We start from the raw sequence: 14,370 nt of genomic DNA, 5'->3' as shown, positions 1-14,370 counted from the left end.
TTTGTGCAGAATTTGTGCAGTACTGTACATACATGTATGTTTGTTTTTGTGTTTTATTATAGAATAGACCCTGCATCACCACTACTGTCTTACACTGTGAAAGGGCCTGTACTTAAATGCAAAACAAACGTTGCATGAACCTTTATTTTTACTCACATAAATGATTCACACGTCCACTCACATTTTATTTTAAAACTGCACGTACGTAGCTCGGATGAGATTCAGCATTTTCATCGGCTGCTATCAGAAAGCCATAAATACAGCATTTGCGTTGTACCAGTTACTGTATGTACAGAAGCAATGGTGGATGGATCAAAAGCATTTAGATAACCCCTTGACATGGACACAGTTTGGAAAATACAAGGCCTTCAGTTAAGTTCCACCAATGATTCCTTCCTGCACCAGTCAGTATGAAGTCTAGTCCAGTTCTAACTGCAGAGGGCGCTAAACACTTAAAGTGAAGGACACAAACAGTCTGATGTTTCGAAAAGATAAGTGTATCAGTTGAGTGTGCTTGCATATGCCACACCTACACACTTCACAATATGTTCTGCATGACCTCAAAATTTGTTCCATAAGGTTGGTAGCACCAAGCCATCAGCATAGAGCACATGGAGCTGATCATGTAGAGTAGCCTACACTGCTAACCAGTGCTGCTGCTACCACATGATGCTAATGTTGTATCTTTTCAGCTTGAGTCTTCCACTTTAAATTCATGGATAGAGAGAACTGTAGTAAAAGTAGATTGTTAGGGTCAAGAATATGCAATTGCGTAGAGAACCACTCAGCTTGAAGCTGAAATCAATGTGAGGAACAAACCGCTTCCATTAGGTGTGTCTGTGACCAGTATGTGTGTCCACATCAATTCCACGTCAAGTTTGCATCAGCAGGTTTGGAGGTTTATTTAATGTCATAGCAGCAAGTTGTAATGTAAAGTAACAAAGACATACACACGTTTAAGACCATCAATGAAGGAAACAAAGTTTGCACATTTTTTTTCTTCAGTCACAGTTTACTCTGCCTATTTGATTTCGACTGTTACTGTTATACCATAGCTGAAAAAAATCCATCGTGTGTTTCATAAAAGTGATGGGAAGCAAACACACATTGTGATGGGGGATAAATATCTTCCATGAGCAATGAATTTAGAACAATTACAGCCACATGAAAATACTGTATCACCTATTGCAATGATAAAAATGTGTATTGCAATGACAGACTCTGAGTGTCAGGTTAAATTAAATGTTCATGTTGCAATAACCAATTGTTTTCTCTTTTCCAGCAAACTGCATGACATGGCACTTATGTAAAAACAGTGACTGTCAAATGACAACAACATCCACATCATAGCATAGCTTATCCATTCTCATTCACCTCGAAGGCTGCAGTAATACAGACAGACACAGCACACTGTCACGACAATCCTCAGTCAGTGAATTCAAATACTGCTGCATCTGAGATATACTTCTGGTGTTTCTATGGAAAGCTTTTTTTGTTTTTTACATATTTGAGGTGAAATGTGATAGGATGGAAAATGGAAAAACATTTGAACAAAGTCTCTGCTGCTGTCTGTGTTTTACTGCACACTGCATGTTTATTTCCTCCTCTGTTTTTAATGTGAGTACAATGTGTCAAAATGGTTACACTTTACTTACATTAAGGAAACTTAAATTGTACTTATATATGTAAAAACAACTGACATACATGACAAACAATACATGGACTAATGGCTGTTGTCTGTGATCACAGCATACTGCATTTTAGTTTAGTCACCAATAATTTGAATATCCAGAGCAGCATGTACTGAACTGCCCGGGCTTGTTGATTTTTTTGTTTGTTTGTAATATATAAATTTAGCACACCTGTTACAGACACACTGAATACACACTCAGCTATTCTTACAAGTTCTTATTGGGGCTGCGGGGCAACTCCTGAATCTGATATGAATAAATATAGGCATATAAAAATACAACAAGCATACCCACAGTATGTCCTGCTGCTCTTCCCTGGTAAAAGGTGTTTCATACATCTAGATACTGGTGTACGTATATACACTATGATATTTAATAGTGACTCCTAATTTGCATATTTTAAATTTAAATGTAATAAACATTAATATATTTGAGGGATGATTGTTTTAATTTGTGGATTAATACAAATGTTTTAATTTTACCCATTTCACTTCAGAGTATTGTTTTATTAGAGGGTTTATTGGTATACATACAAAGATAGGTATATACAATTCATGACTTGAATCATGACAGTTACATTTAACTTGCCTTTGATGGAGATATTCCAATCAGTTTCAACTTCAGATGAGGGACACAGGGTACAGAGAGGTTTAACTCTCAGTGAACTGCTTCAGGGTTTTACAATTTTGGGCTCCACAAACGTGATTGAACATTTCATAGCTGAAATCAGTACATTCTGTGGAAAATAAATTGCAGTAATACAGTACAAACAGCCATTCGGCTTCTTAATTCATGTCACAGATCAAGGAGTAGTCACCCCCCCCCCACCCCCCACCCCCCACCCCCCAAAACAACAACACCCCTTTCTTCTCATGCTTACTGTGATGGATAGAATACAACCCTACTTTGTCAAACTTACCTCTGAATTTTGAGAAGTGGACCACGATAGCAGATTCATTTCCCCCACTTAAGTTATTGCAATTCCAAAACTGCTTTCAAAAACATAAAAATAAAGGCAAGTTTAACAGGTGCACTAATAGACTATTTCATGCAATGTTCTGATTTTTGTCATGTATACAAAGGCATTGTGTCACACAGGCTGAGTGTCACTTTGAACATTACCACTTTGAAAACACCTTGGGATAATGGATTAGAATTTGATGGAAAGCTCTTTTCTTGACATGGATCATTGTATACAAATAATAATGATAATAATAATAATAATAATAATAACTGAAAATAAACTGTAGAAATGTGTATTCATTGACACAATGAAGTCAGGTGGGCAACACCAGCATTCCATTATATTAAGATGAGTCAAAGCTAGCCATGTGATGGGATTAAATGTCTTTATGATTAGTATACAGATGTGTCAAGTGTCTAAGGTGCACAACTGCCTGGAGTTTACATGGATGTGACAAATCATAGAGTTCACATTTGCAATTATTTCTTGTTTCCTTTTCCCTTTTTCTCTCTTTAACAAAGAGAGGAAATAAAAAAGTATATTGCTTCAAAAATGTTTTTTTTTTCCTTTTTAATATTGTGAAACATTTCATTCACCTCTTCTCAGGTTTGTCTAGCTAGACAGAGCATTACATTATCAGTCAAAGATACATACAGAAAGATGCTGTGAGTCCAAGAGATTAAACGATCATCAATGGGACGTGACAGTGGCTAATCTGGGACCACTTGTTGGAGTCTGTCTGTCTGTCTGTCTGTCTGTGCCGACCTCCTGTCTACCAGTAGGTGGCACAATGCAAGCACTGATGTATTGGCTGGGTGAAGGAGGGGAGGGGCTGAGAGTTTAGTCTGTCACAGTAACAATAGTCAGTCCAAGGACCATGGCCTCAGTGTGTTCCAGCTCTGTGACTGAGGATCTTCAAACCTAGCTGCACATGCTCTCCATCCATCCCTCCCACCCACCACCTCCTACACCTTTTGTCAGTGAGTAATGCTAAAGGGGCTCCTCATTTGCTCTTTCCAGATGTGCTGGAGCCCCCTGCCCCGCCATCCAATTTGTCTGCAATTTCTGACGTGTCTAACTTCTCAGAGCCATCCCCTTTCTCTGACCTCTCCTTCTCAGACCTCTCCTCCCCTTCGGCGAGCTCGGACCTCTCTGACCTGGCATCTGCGTCGCCCTCCGACTTCTCCTTCCTCTCCGAACCGTCGGGGTCCATGGACGATGTCCCTGGCTTGTCCCACTTGGCCATGGCTTCATGCTCAGCTATACAGGTGGTGATATTTGAAGTCCAAGCCTTCAGGTCCTCCTACAGAGACCAGCAAAGACACACGGAATTAACACCATTTCATATCAAAATTTGAGCCTGCAACAGAGAAGGTAATCCAATCCAAACTGTAGATCAACTTCTTTGATTTCAGGTGTCAGCTCAAAATGGTGGGTGGATAGAAGTGGGACATGTTTCCAGTACACACAAAATGACAATTGATTTGAAGCTGACCTTGTGTTGTATTCTAAAAGTTAATAATATGCTTTTTTTCCCTATAAAATCTTAATCTGAGAAGTCACTAGTAATTTAATGTAATGTTGTAAAAAATTTCACAAATCTAGTGGAGCAGAAGTATAAAGTAGCATAAAATAGAAATATTCAGTTACAGAAAATATCCTTGGTTTCTTTCCACCACTGGTCGTCACTTGACTTTTTTTCTGGTAAATAAAGTGCAGGAAACATTTAAAGTTCAACTGAAACCACATTTAGTCATCCTTTGTAGACAAAAATAATATCAGCATTCACTCCTTTTTTTAATTAATAATTTAGTGGGTTTAATAGTTTTTTTTAGTAAAAGGTAGAAAACAATGGTAGAAAACAATTTAAATATATCTGATATTTAGGGAAAGATCAGAAATGCTTTTTTTCATCTTAGCTTGCTAGGGAGATGTGTGTGTCTGTTTCTGTGTTTGACTGACACCGTAGAGAGCGAGAGACCAAGTTAACAAACTTGCACGGGCAGACCACACCAGCATTCAACTGGGCCCAAGTGACGTTTGCATGTATCTTTACATGGTGTTTAATGTGCTGCAGTGAACTAGCTATGTAGCCTGCAAACTGACATTAGCAATGCATCTTTTCCTGGTAAATGTTTGTTTGGTAGCTTGTTCAATAAGCTTAAGGGTGCAGGACAAGACATGTTCATGTTTTTAAGTTAGATAAGAAGGTGACTTTAGCCGGGAAGCTAAAGTGGTTTTTCAAAATGCCTGTTGTCTAGCTCAGTGTGACCGTCTGCTCTGCCTATGATAGAATGCTGATGTCAGTGCTTTTTGCAAGATTTGACTGGCTGTGTTGAAATAAGGTCTCTATCTACTTAGACAGATAATGAAACGGTATTCTGTCAAATTAATGCAAAACAAGTGCCATCATGAAACCATCATTTCAGTTGGACTTTAAGAATTCTATGAGTGATTTCCCAGTTGCTTGGCACAACTTTAAAAAACTGGGACTAGGTCCTTCCAATTAAGTTAATTTTTTACAGTGAATCAAAGTCTTTCATACAGTACAGGTTCAATATCTGGATTAAATTGAGATAATTCCACAAAGAAGAGAAGAAAAAAACAACCCCCCTACAGTTGTCCTGATATCTGAAGATACTGACAGTATATATCTTGTGTTATTTTAATAATCCAAAAGAGGAAAACAAAAAGAAAGGAAATTAAAAATAGACAAACTGGTGCAATGTCTGACATCTATTTGGACGTGGCGATGATCAAAAGGTGTGAAAACTGAACAAAATGTTCTAAATTCATTTTTCTCAGCATACAGGTTCTTGTCTGGTTATTATTCTGTGAAGGATTAGGCTTGCCATATGCTATATTTTTGTTATTGTCAGCAAATGATGTGTTAGCCTGTCTCTCAAAGCTTTCTGACTTCCCCAGCCTGCCTGTGGCTCCCATGCCCATTGATTCCTACTGTAATTTCCTAGAAAAGCTGGCCACTGTAGGTTTTAGCAAAACTTAGGAGGAAATTAAAAGTGCATTTGTTGGGGACTATTTTCCCAGACAATGGAGCTCTATGGCACAGAGGCATAAGATATTTCAGGCTTTGGATATACAGACTGAACAGACTGATCCTACACTACTTGTTAGTATGACAGGTTCATACTTGGCTTGGTCTTTTCATTGGATTTGTTGACAATAAGAAAAATACAGAAGATCACCAGACGTATCCTTTAACATTACGGAATGCAGATGCCTGCTTCAAACCTAAATTATAGGTATACATTATTATATTATAGATATGTATTATACCCATAATGTGTAGAAATCTCTTATCTGCTCTCTTAGAGTCTATCATGGACCTCTTTCAGTATGTGGCACAAAGAAAGTCTAAAATAAAGGAAAGTGGATTATGTCCTAATGTCTGCTCCTCTTAAACATGATTTAAATATAAATGTTCTTACCTCATCTTTTGCATGGAATGCAAAGTTGTTTCCATCATTTATTCTGTTGCAGAGAAAATCAACAGGGATTGTCAGTTTCTCATACACTGCAATGCCTTTTATAACCATATGTCCAATGAATGAAAATGACATTGCACTTATTTAATATTCTGTGTTATATTTCTTTCTTAAATCTGGAGAAATAGGCTAAATGCTATAACTTCTTATTAAAATTGGAAAAAATTTGAAAATCACTCAGTAGAATCACAAATTAACTCACAATTTCTGCCGTTAAAATTAAAAAAAACAATGAAGAGCTCTTACTGAAGAATGAAAACATTTTTCTTCTTCTTGTATCCCATCGAAGGATCAAATGAGCAGTTACTAAGGTCAACGGGAGGCTCTTCATTGTACGTCGTGTTGTGGTTCCTAGCATCCTTGTAGAAGGTCAGCTTTCCCTCTTTCAGCACACAATAAACGTTCACCCAGGACTTGCTGTAAAATCAAAATGGCACATTTAGCGTATTTGCTTCTTTCAATACAGGTAAAGATGAACACGATACCTAACAATAACAAGGCAATTATGTCTTAAAAAAAGACCATATGATACCGTCATTACAAGGGTACAAAAACAAACTAAATATTTTACAATGTATTTGAAGCTAATTTGATTGAACTGATTTTATGCCAAGCCCCGCCCCCCTTAGTTACTGTTACTATGACTGTAATGTTGTCACACACACATATTCAGTTTACAATGACACTGGTGGCAGATTTACCATCAAAATTCTTCAAAACTTTAGAAACAATGGGGGACTTGATTTCAGACAGATAGACAAAAGCTATCTTCTCATCTCGAGCAGACCAACAATGATTTTGGCAGTTAAAATTGTCAACTGTTGTTGACAGAATAGCATGAACTCCATGAGTTGGTTAGAAACACTGTCTCTGTCGGATTTTTTAATGTTTCCAGCTGAATCGTTTAAAATAGTCATCTTAAATATGCAGTTGATTGCTACATACATGATATGCTAGAAGCTACATGTTATAGAAAAGCGGTCAGCATCCTCGCTGGCTGGTGATCCATGTAGAGGACATGGAAATAAAGAAACAGCAAGGCTCTTAGTATTAGTGTAGAGCTAGTTAGTTCTAGTCTTACAGTTATGATATGGAAAAGTGCAATCAGACTGTTCCCTTGAAGACACATTGCGATTTTAGCTGCGCTCGCCGCTGCGCAGCACACTGCGAAAATACACTGCAGCTGCAACTTCTGTGTATTTTCAAACTGTTTGTTTTCACTTTAGACGAAAAGACTTTTATGACGACTAGCCGACGTGTTTGGCTATCTGGGGTTGCTGGAGTTAAACCTGCTGTTGCTAATGTAGATCTAGGGGAGTAGCTCCTAAACTCTGACTTCCAGGATCAACTTCCACACAGTGGGAAAATACAACACAGTGGATGTGCTAGTTGTGTCCAGGGATTTCTTTAATCTGATATAATCCCACAAATGACATTAGGTAGTTCATGATGCACTAGTTGGCCTTGGAAGTAAGGACTGGTTACTACTGTAGTTTGTAAGCTACTTTGTTAGACATGCTAACATTTGCATCTTATGTTGGAGCAGATAAACACATTATTCAGTCCATTCCTCACAGCTTCGCTCTTGTTGTTTTTTGTTTTGAAAAGGCTTTAAAAAAAAGACACCACTCTCAAAACAATCTGTGGAGAGTATCGCTCCTGTTAAAGCCCCATGCACTTCAACATGTGGAAATCCAAGCTTGGTAGCCTGTTGTGCTTTGTTAAGGATGCAACAATTGGAGAGTCACTGTTTGAGTGAGCGGTCATGTGTAAGCTATGTCTGTTGAACAATTTATCAATAGTGGTTGTACCTGTTAGGGCTTCTCTGCTGAGCTTCAAGGTCAGAGGTGGTGGCCGTTTTGCGGTAGAGGAAGCCTTCATTATGGGCAGTGTGTGAAGGTGGCTGAGGTGTCGTTGGGGCACCAGTAGCTGGAGCTGAGCGAGAACGTCGTGTCTCCTCGGGCTCTTTTGGACGGGGCCTCCTCCTCGGTTTGGGGCGGTCTCGGGCACGAGGACGTCCATCAAAACGAGTGACAGGTGCTGAGAGGCTGCTAGGAGGACGATAAGGCTCTCCTCGCGCCTAGAAATGCATGGAAAAAAGATAATTTGACACCAAGACACAAAGAAAAATGACACGCAACACCATGAGATACTGTATGCAAGCTAACTCACCTGTGCTGCTTCTCTCTCCTGGACCTGTTCTACAATCTCTGCCATGGTAGATCTCTTGTCCCTGCAGTGACAACAGAAAGTCATCCAAACAGTGAACACAATCCTTATGTGACCTTAGTGTCACACTGGACAGTTCTGACTAGGCAAACTGTAAAACCAAATTCTGTAAATATCATTTGAATTTCACTGTCACCAGGACGACTCATTCACATACCCCGAGCGTTTGTCAGAGCCCTCCTTAACAGAGCCCTCCAGGTCGCTTGAGTCCTGCCTCTGCAGCCTCTGCTTGCTGCTTCCCTCCTGTTCACTGGACGACTGTCTCTCCAGGCGCCTCCGGTAACGCTCCTGACGCACAATCAGCGGCAGCTCGTTCAGCCTGGCCTGGATCTCCTGTTCGCTGGAAGTCTGTCTACCCAGCTTGTACTCCCTCTCTCGCCTCAGATGATCCATCTGAGGATCAGAGCGGCTGCCACGGGGATCCCTCTGGAGACGGCCGTGGAGCAGCTCCAGCCCTGACTCTGGGCCCACCATGTCTGCCATTGGGATGTCCCCAAACTGTTCCCGCTGCACTCTGCTGGCTTCTAGGAGTGGGTTTACAGCCTTGTGAATGTGGTTGATCCTGGGCTGAATGAAGTCAGCTTTCAGGTGCTGCCATGCATACGCCATTTTAGGGTCCATGATACCACCACTCTGTGCCAGGTAACCAGAACTACCCAGACTTCCACTGCTGTAATGATTTTGTGCCAGAAAGCCTGAGCTACCCAATCCCCCACTGCTCTGATAATTCTGCGCTAGATATCCAGAACTCACAATATTAGGCTGCTGTGCCAAATACCCAGAACTCCCCATATTAGGCTGCTGTGCCAAATACCCAGAACTTCCCAAGTTAGGCTGTTGTGCCAAATAACCAGAACTCCCCAAGTTAGGCTGTTGTGCCAAATATCCTGAACTCCCCAAATTAAGCTGCTGTCCCAAGTATCCAGAACTGCCCATATTCTGTTGAGACAGAAAGCCAGGACTTCCCATACCTCCACTGCTTGGTTGCTGAGCTATGTTACCTGAACTTCCTAACCTGCCACTGCCTAGATTGTTCTGCATACCGCCCACACATCCAGTAGTCAGTCCAAAGTAACCAGAGCTCTCTGCACTGCCAGCAGTTTGATGGCTTATCCCAAGGTAAGTAGAAGTGTCTGCTCCAACACTGTGGGAGGTCAGCGCAGAGAAACCAGAGTCACTTCCAGCCCCGGCCACCTGGTGGTTCATCCCAAGGTATGAGGAGCTCACCAACTTCCCGCTGCACTGCTGCTCCAGTCCATGGTAGCCTGATCCATTTAAAACTGGGTTGTAGCTGGAGAGGGTTGAGGACAATCTCTGGGTTGCAGGGGTGGCACCCAAATCCAGACTGGTCTGTAAGGGTTTGGGTTCTATGTGTGCCTGTACCGTATGCCTCAAGAAAGATGAGGTAGCACTGGTTGAGGGAACACAGGGAGTCAGACAAGATAATGGGAACATCCTTCGGCTGGAGAGCGGGGTTGTCTTTTTCTCCTCCTCTTTTTTCTTCTCAGCCTAAAGAGAGAGTGAACTAAATAACTAATAGATAAGCCCAATTAAAACCAGAAAACAAAGGCAGGATGGTCCAATAAAATAGAAATACAAAACATTATTGGGAGTGATTTGCTCAAAACAGTCTGTTTGATTGGCTACGAAACAATGTAGCATGAAAGCTAGATGGGGTGCAGTGAGTGAGGGTACACCACATGCAGTAAACATCATGAGACAGATTTAACAATGCAAACACATGGCATGCACCAATGCCTGCTAAGCAAACACAGCATCCCAAGGTCACTTTTTTTTTTCGTAGCAGCATTAAATTGTGACTCCACCAAACTGATTAAACATTTATCTACAGTCATGCTTACTGCGGAAAGCTGGCGGAGAGAGCTGAAGCGTTCTTTCCAGGTTACCGCAGCCTTGCGGAAGGCCTCGTGGCGAAGGATGAGCTGCTCAACCTCGTCTGTTTGGGCCCGGGCCTCTCCTCCCTCTGGCTCCTTGGACGTGATCAGCGGCTCCTTGGCCTTCAGCCAGGCTTCCGCCTTTACTGTCTCTTGGGCAAACTGGAACTTTTCCTGCTCTGGAGGTGACAGCAGACCAACAGCACAGTTACTATCACACCACTTTTGATGCACACTCCAGTGGAAATCTTTAGTTTTATGATTGTGTGTATATTATGGTTCAGAGTGAGAGTGTAACGTTAGTTCAAACATGACGAACAATAAGATTCATGCATGATTCATAATAGCAGGGCAATACGGAAAAAACGTTTATAGTTTATAGACTCCATTTGACATTTAACAGTGTTGTGTTAAGAGCTGCTCTGGCTCTGGTGTAGTCGTCTTGTGAGTTACTCACTGCGCTGTAACTTTTCCTGGTATTTGTCCCATTTTTCAACAAGATCCTTCTGCTTAGCCAGAAGACTGTCCAACTTCTCTTTAATCTGTAGTGATAGACAGAATGCAGTTATGAGCACAACAACATATTGTTACATCGTAATCAAGTAATTGTATGGTTTTTATGTATTCTTTAGTGGCGTTTCTGATAGTCATTCTAATGTGCTGGACTCTGTTTGTAAGCCTGACCTCCTCAGATGCAGGGTTGCCTGCAGCTATCAGGATCTTGCCAAGATCTGCACACTGCTGTATAGCCTTGCTGCGGCCGTCTATTTTGGCTTTCAGCTCCTGATGTTGTTTCATCATCACCTCCAGAGCCGTCAAATCTCTGAGGAGGAGCAGATTATTCAGATTATTAGAAAATCCTTCTACCTGCAGAGTGTAAAATGTTAGCTGTATGCTTCACAAGCATACCAGTTTATTAGAGGATTATCAGAATTTTAAATTGATGGATGAAATGGGGCTAACCTAGCAACGGGAAATAAGAGAATGTTGTGCCAACATTTTTACAGAGACCTGGCTTCATCACAGCATCCCAGACCAAGCTATTGCGCTTGAATGGCCAAGTTCCGTGCCGACAGAACACAAGAAGAGATGAGGCAGACTCTGCATTTACATCAATGATGCTTGGTGCAAACATAGTCAAAGTTGGATAAGTTAAGATGGTTGATGGTTTTTCCCAGATGTCAAGTTTTTTTTATGTTAATATGCTGGCCATATTACCAACACTATGTTGTTGTTGCTTTTTACATTCCCACAGATGCAAGTTCAAAAATACACTACAGAATTATAACTTTCTGGGTGTGTACATGTATAGATGTAAATAACTGTATATACTGTTTAACTTTTTTTATTTATTGTATTCTAAATATATATTCTATGTGTGTAGAATGAAGGAGCTACAACCTACATTTCATTGTGCAACCCTGTATAGTAAAATGACAAATAAATGACCTTGATTTCTGGATTCAGATTAGTTGCGTGGCTCTAGGGATGGCAATGTCACTCGGTCAGCCCGGACCACCACTACAGTCCAAACGTTTGTTTTTTTGGATTGCTTTGAAATTTGGTACAGATATCCATGGTGTCCAGAGGATGAATAATAATGACTTTGGGGATCCCCTGGCTTTTTCTCTAGTGCCAGCAGTTGAACCAGCTTACACCATCCTCACACAAATAGACTATGCAATACCTCCATGCACACAGCGTGATAAACCCTTCTGAAAGGTTACCAGAGACGTTCATGTTGACAGCACCCTCTGGCCAATTATTATATTCACTTCACCACAACTGCTAATGATCAAACACACATTTCTGTACAATGAGCATCACAGCCTCACACAGCCGCTGGCGTCACTATGCATGCCTACCCTTACTCTTAGTCCTTTTTTAAAAGATAATTCTTGGGGCATTTCACCGTTATCTCTGATCCATTAGAGATATGGACAGGAAATGTGTGGAGAGAGAGAGATGGGGAGGACATGCAAAAAAGGCTAGATTTGAACTGGAGACTTTAGTCACATGGTATGCATCTTAGATCTTAGGAATTTTGATATTCAATCAAATACTTAAGTCATTTATTAAGCAAAAATGTCAAACATTCACTGGTTCCAGGATTACAAATGTTAACATCTGTCAAGTCAAGTAAATTAGAACAGGTTTAACAATCTGCACAGCATACAACACCCTCTATGCTTAGATGTTTAGACCCTTGGTATGTGCTGCTTTTCTCTCTTCTCTTTTTTTCCATTGTAAATCAAACATCTTTGGGTTTTGCAATGTTGATTGGACATAAGAAGCAATTTCAAGACTAAACAATTGACTGACCATAAAATAAGTTAAAATGATTACTTAAGTTTTTGATGACTCTGTCGAATATTGTCTCATTTAATCGTTTAGTCTATAAAATGGTGACTTTGGTGATTTTGTGGCGTGGCGTGGAAAATCTCCACAACTGAGGAACTGGAACCAGAGAATTTTGCTTGAAAAATGACTGAATTATCAACATGATTGCCTTTTCTGTTGATCAACTAATCAATTACTCAACTAAACATTTTAACTCTAAATGTAACCTCTAGTTGCAGCCCTATACAGGACATGTGCATATGTTTTGCCATCTTGATTTGTCCATGCATATGTTGATATATTGACAGCTGCTAAAAGATATCAAGATTTGTGTTAAAGTGCTACGAGGTTATTGCATAGTGGTAGTGTTTGGGTGAAATGACAAATAATGGTCGTGATTACAGCGTAAAATATATAAACTTCAATTACACCATAAAAAAATTGAATAACAGATGTCATGTGAAATTAGGTCAAGGTGGCACAGCAGACTAATCTGACACTACACTGTAATGAAACTCTGTCTACAGGGACTGCACGAGACCACAGAGACTTTCAGTTAAACTGAACACTGAACCACAAAATGCAGCTACTAAACCTGGACCATATGCTGCATACAACAGGTTTTATGCACATCTCAACACCAAATAATAAAGACAAGGATATGGCAGATCTCTTACCGGGGCTCATCCCATCCAATCTGGCCCATGATGCCTTCCATCCACATCAGGTTTTCACGCACAACTGAGAAGAACTGAACCTTGTCGGTTACTGAAGTGACCTGGACGCGACTGGCCTCACAAGAGCTCAGCAGCTCCTTCCACGCCTCCATCACTTCCTGCTCTTTGACCATAATGGCCTCAGCCTTCTCACCAGCATAGATGGTCCTCAACTGGGCAGCGTTCTCCTGCAGCTGCCTCACCTGTGCCCAGACAGGAAAAAGGGTGTGAGTAGCCTCATCAAAGTAGAATGAAGCCGGTGTGGAAGAATGGCTGTGTTTGTAGAAAATAAATTGAACTGAACTGATTTTAATTAGGGCTTCTGTCTGTTGGTTAAACAAAACGAGCTATAACAAGCTACAACAGCTAACAAATAAACAAATAAACGATACAGTCAAAATAAGTTTGGTGAAATTTATAGGCACTCATCATTGTGCTGATGAGCAGCAAAAACACTGACTGATGGGTTCAGAAAGAAATCATATCACTCACCTGTGCTACTAGGAGTTGAAGGGCATGCTCAAAGGAGTGCATGAGTCTCTGCAGGGTGGCTGGATTGGTGATGTTGGCTTGGCATGCCCTCACCTCTGGCAGCTGCTTCATCTTCCCTGCAATCTGAGCCAAGACCTACAACGCGGGACAGCGGCGTTATCACGAGTGCTTTATAAATAGAAGCCGCATGTCACGGCCAGACTGTTTACCTTTGAAACGACAATGAAGAACACGGTACACCTGAATCACAGGATGATGTTTGTTTTGACTCTACCTCTTTGCAGTCAGTGAAGAACTTGTGCAACTGGTGCGATGCTGCCAGCATCTGTCGGCGGGTCTCCATCAGCTCTAGGAGGTCGGCCCACGACTCGTTCAGTCCGTCCTTCCACTCAGCGATTGTGGCTGCGTCCGAGTGGCCACAGTCAATCATCTCGTTCACCATTTTGTTCACCTGCTCCATGCGCTGCTGGCCAATGCTGTTGGTTTCTGAGGCAAACTTGGTGAATCTCTCCTGAAGCACCTGGAACACACAAACCA

The 14,370-nt window shown here is 41.1% G+C and overlaps 1 protein-coding gene across 1 annotated transcript in view; it reads right to left on the bottom strand.

Annotated features, from left to right (window-relative positions):
- Positions 1 to 2,554: 2,554 nt before the first annotated feature.
- Positions 2,555 to 14,370, bottom strand: part of sptbn4a (spectrin, beta, non-erythrocytic 4a) — a 30,809-nt gene continuing 18,993 nt past the window's right edge. Inside the window, exons 8-19 of the mRNA XM_038707421.1 lie at positions 14,108 to 14,353; positions 13,834 to 13,968; positions 13,303 to 13,544; positions 10,970 to 11,108; positions 10,743 to 10,827; positions 10,253 to 10,464; positions 8,548 to 9,899; positions 8,334 to 8,394; positions 7,973 to 8,241; positions 6,408 to 6,578; positions 6,105 to 6,147; positions 2,555 to 3,958 (exon numbers count right to left, since the gene is read on the bottom strand). Of these exons, the coding sequence (XP_038563349.1) occupies positions 3,659 to 3,958; positions 6,105 to 6,147; positions 6,408 to 6,578; positions 7,973 to 8,241; positions 8,334 to 8,394; positions 8,548 to 9,899; positions 10,253 to 10,464; positions 10,743 to 10,827; positions 10,970 to 11,108; positions 13,303 to 13,544; positions 13,834 to 13,968; positions 14,108 to 14,353 (3,255 nt within the window). The 3' untranslated portion in view covers positions 2,555 to 3,658. The remainder of the gene's footprint in view (positions 3,959 to 6,104; positions 6,148 to 6,407; positions 6,579 to 7,972; positions 8,242 to 8,333; positions 8,395 to 8,547; positions 9,900 to 10,252; positions 10,465 to 10,742; positions 10,828 to 10,969; positions 11,109 to 13,302; positions 13,545 to 13,833; positions 13,969 to 14,107; positions 14,354 to 14,370) is intronic.

Source organism: Micropterus salmoides, unplaced genomic scaffold, assembly GCF_014851395.1.
Source record: "Micropterus salmoides isolate LMB-PRFRI ecotype aquatic unplaced genomic scaffold, ASM1485139v1 Ms_hic_scaffold_9, whole genome shotgun sequence".
NCBI classification, from domain to species: Eukaryota; Metazoa; Chordata; class Actinopteri; order Centrarchiformes; family Centrarchidae; genus Micropterus; species Micropterus salmoides.
This window is presented reverse-complemented; position numbering and strand designations above follow the sequence as displayed.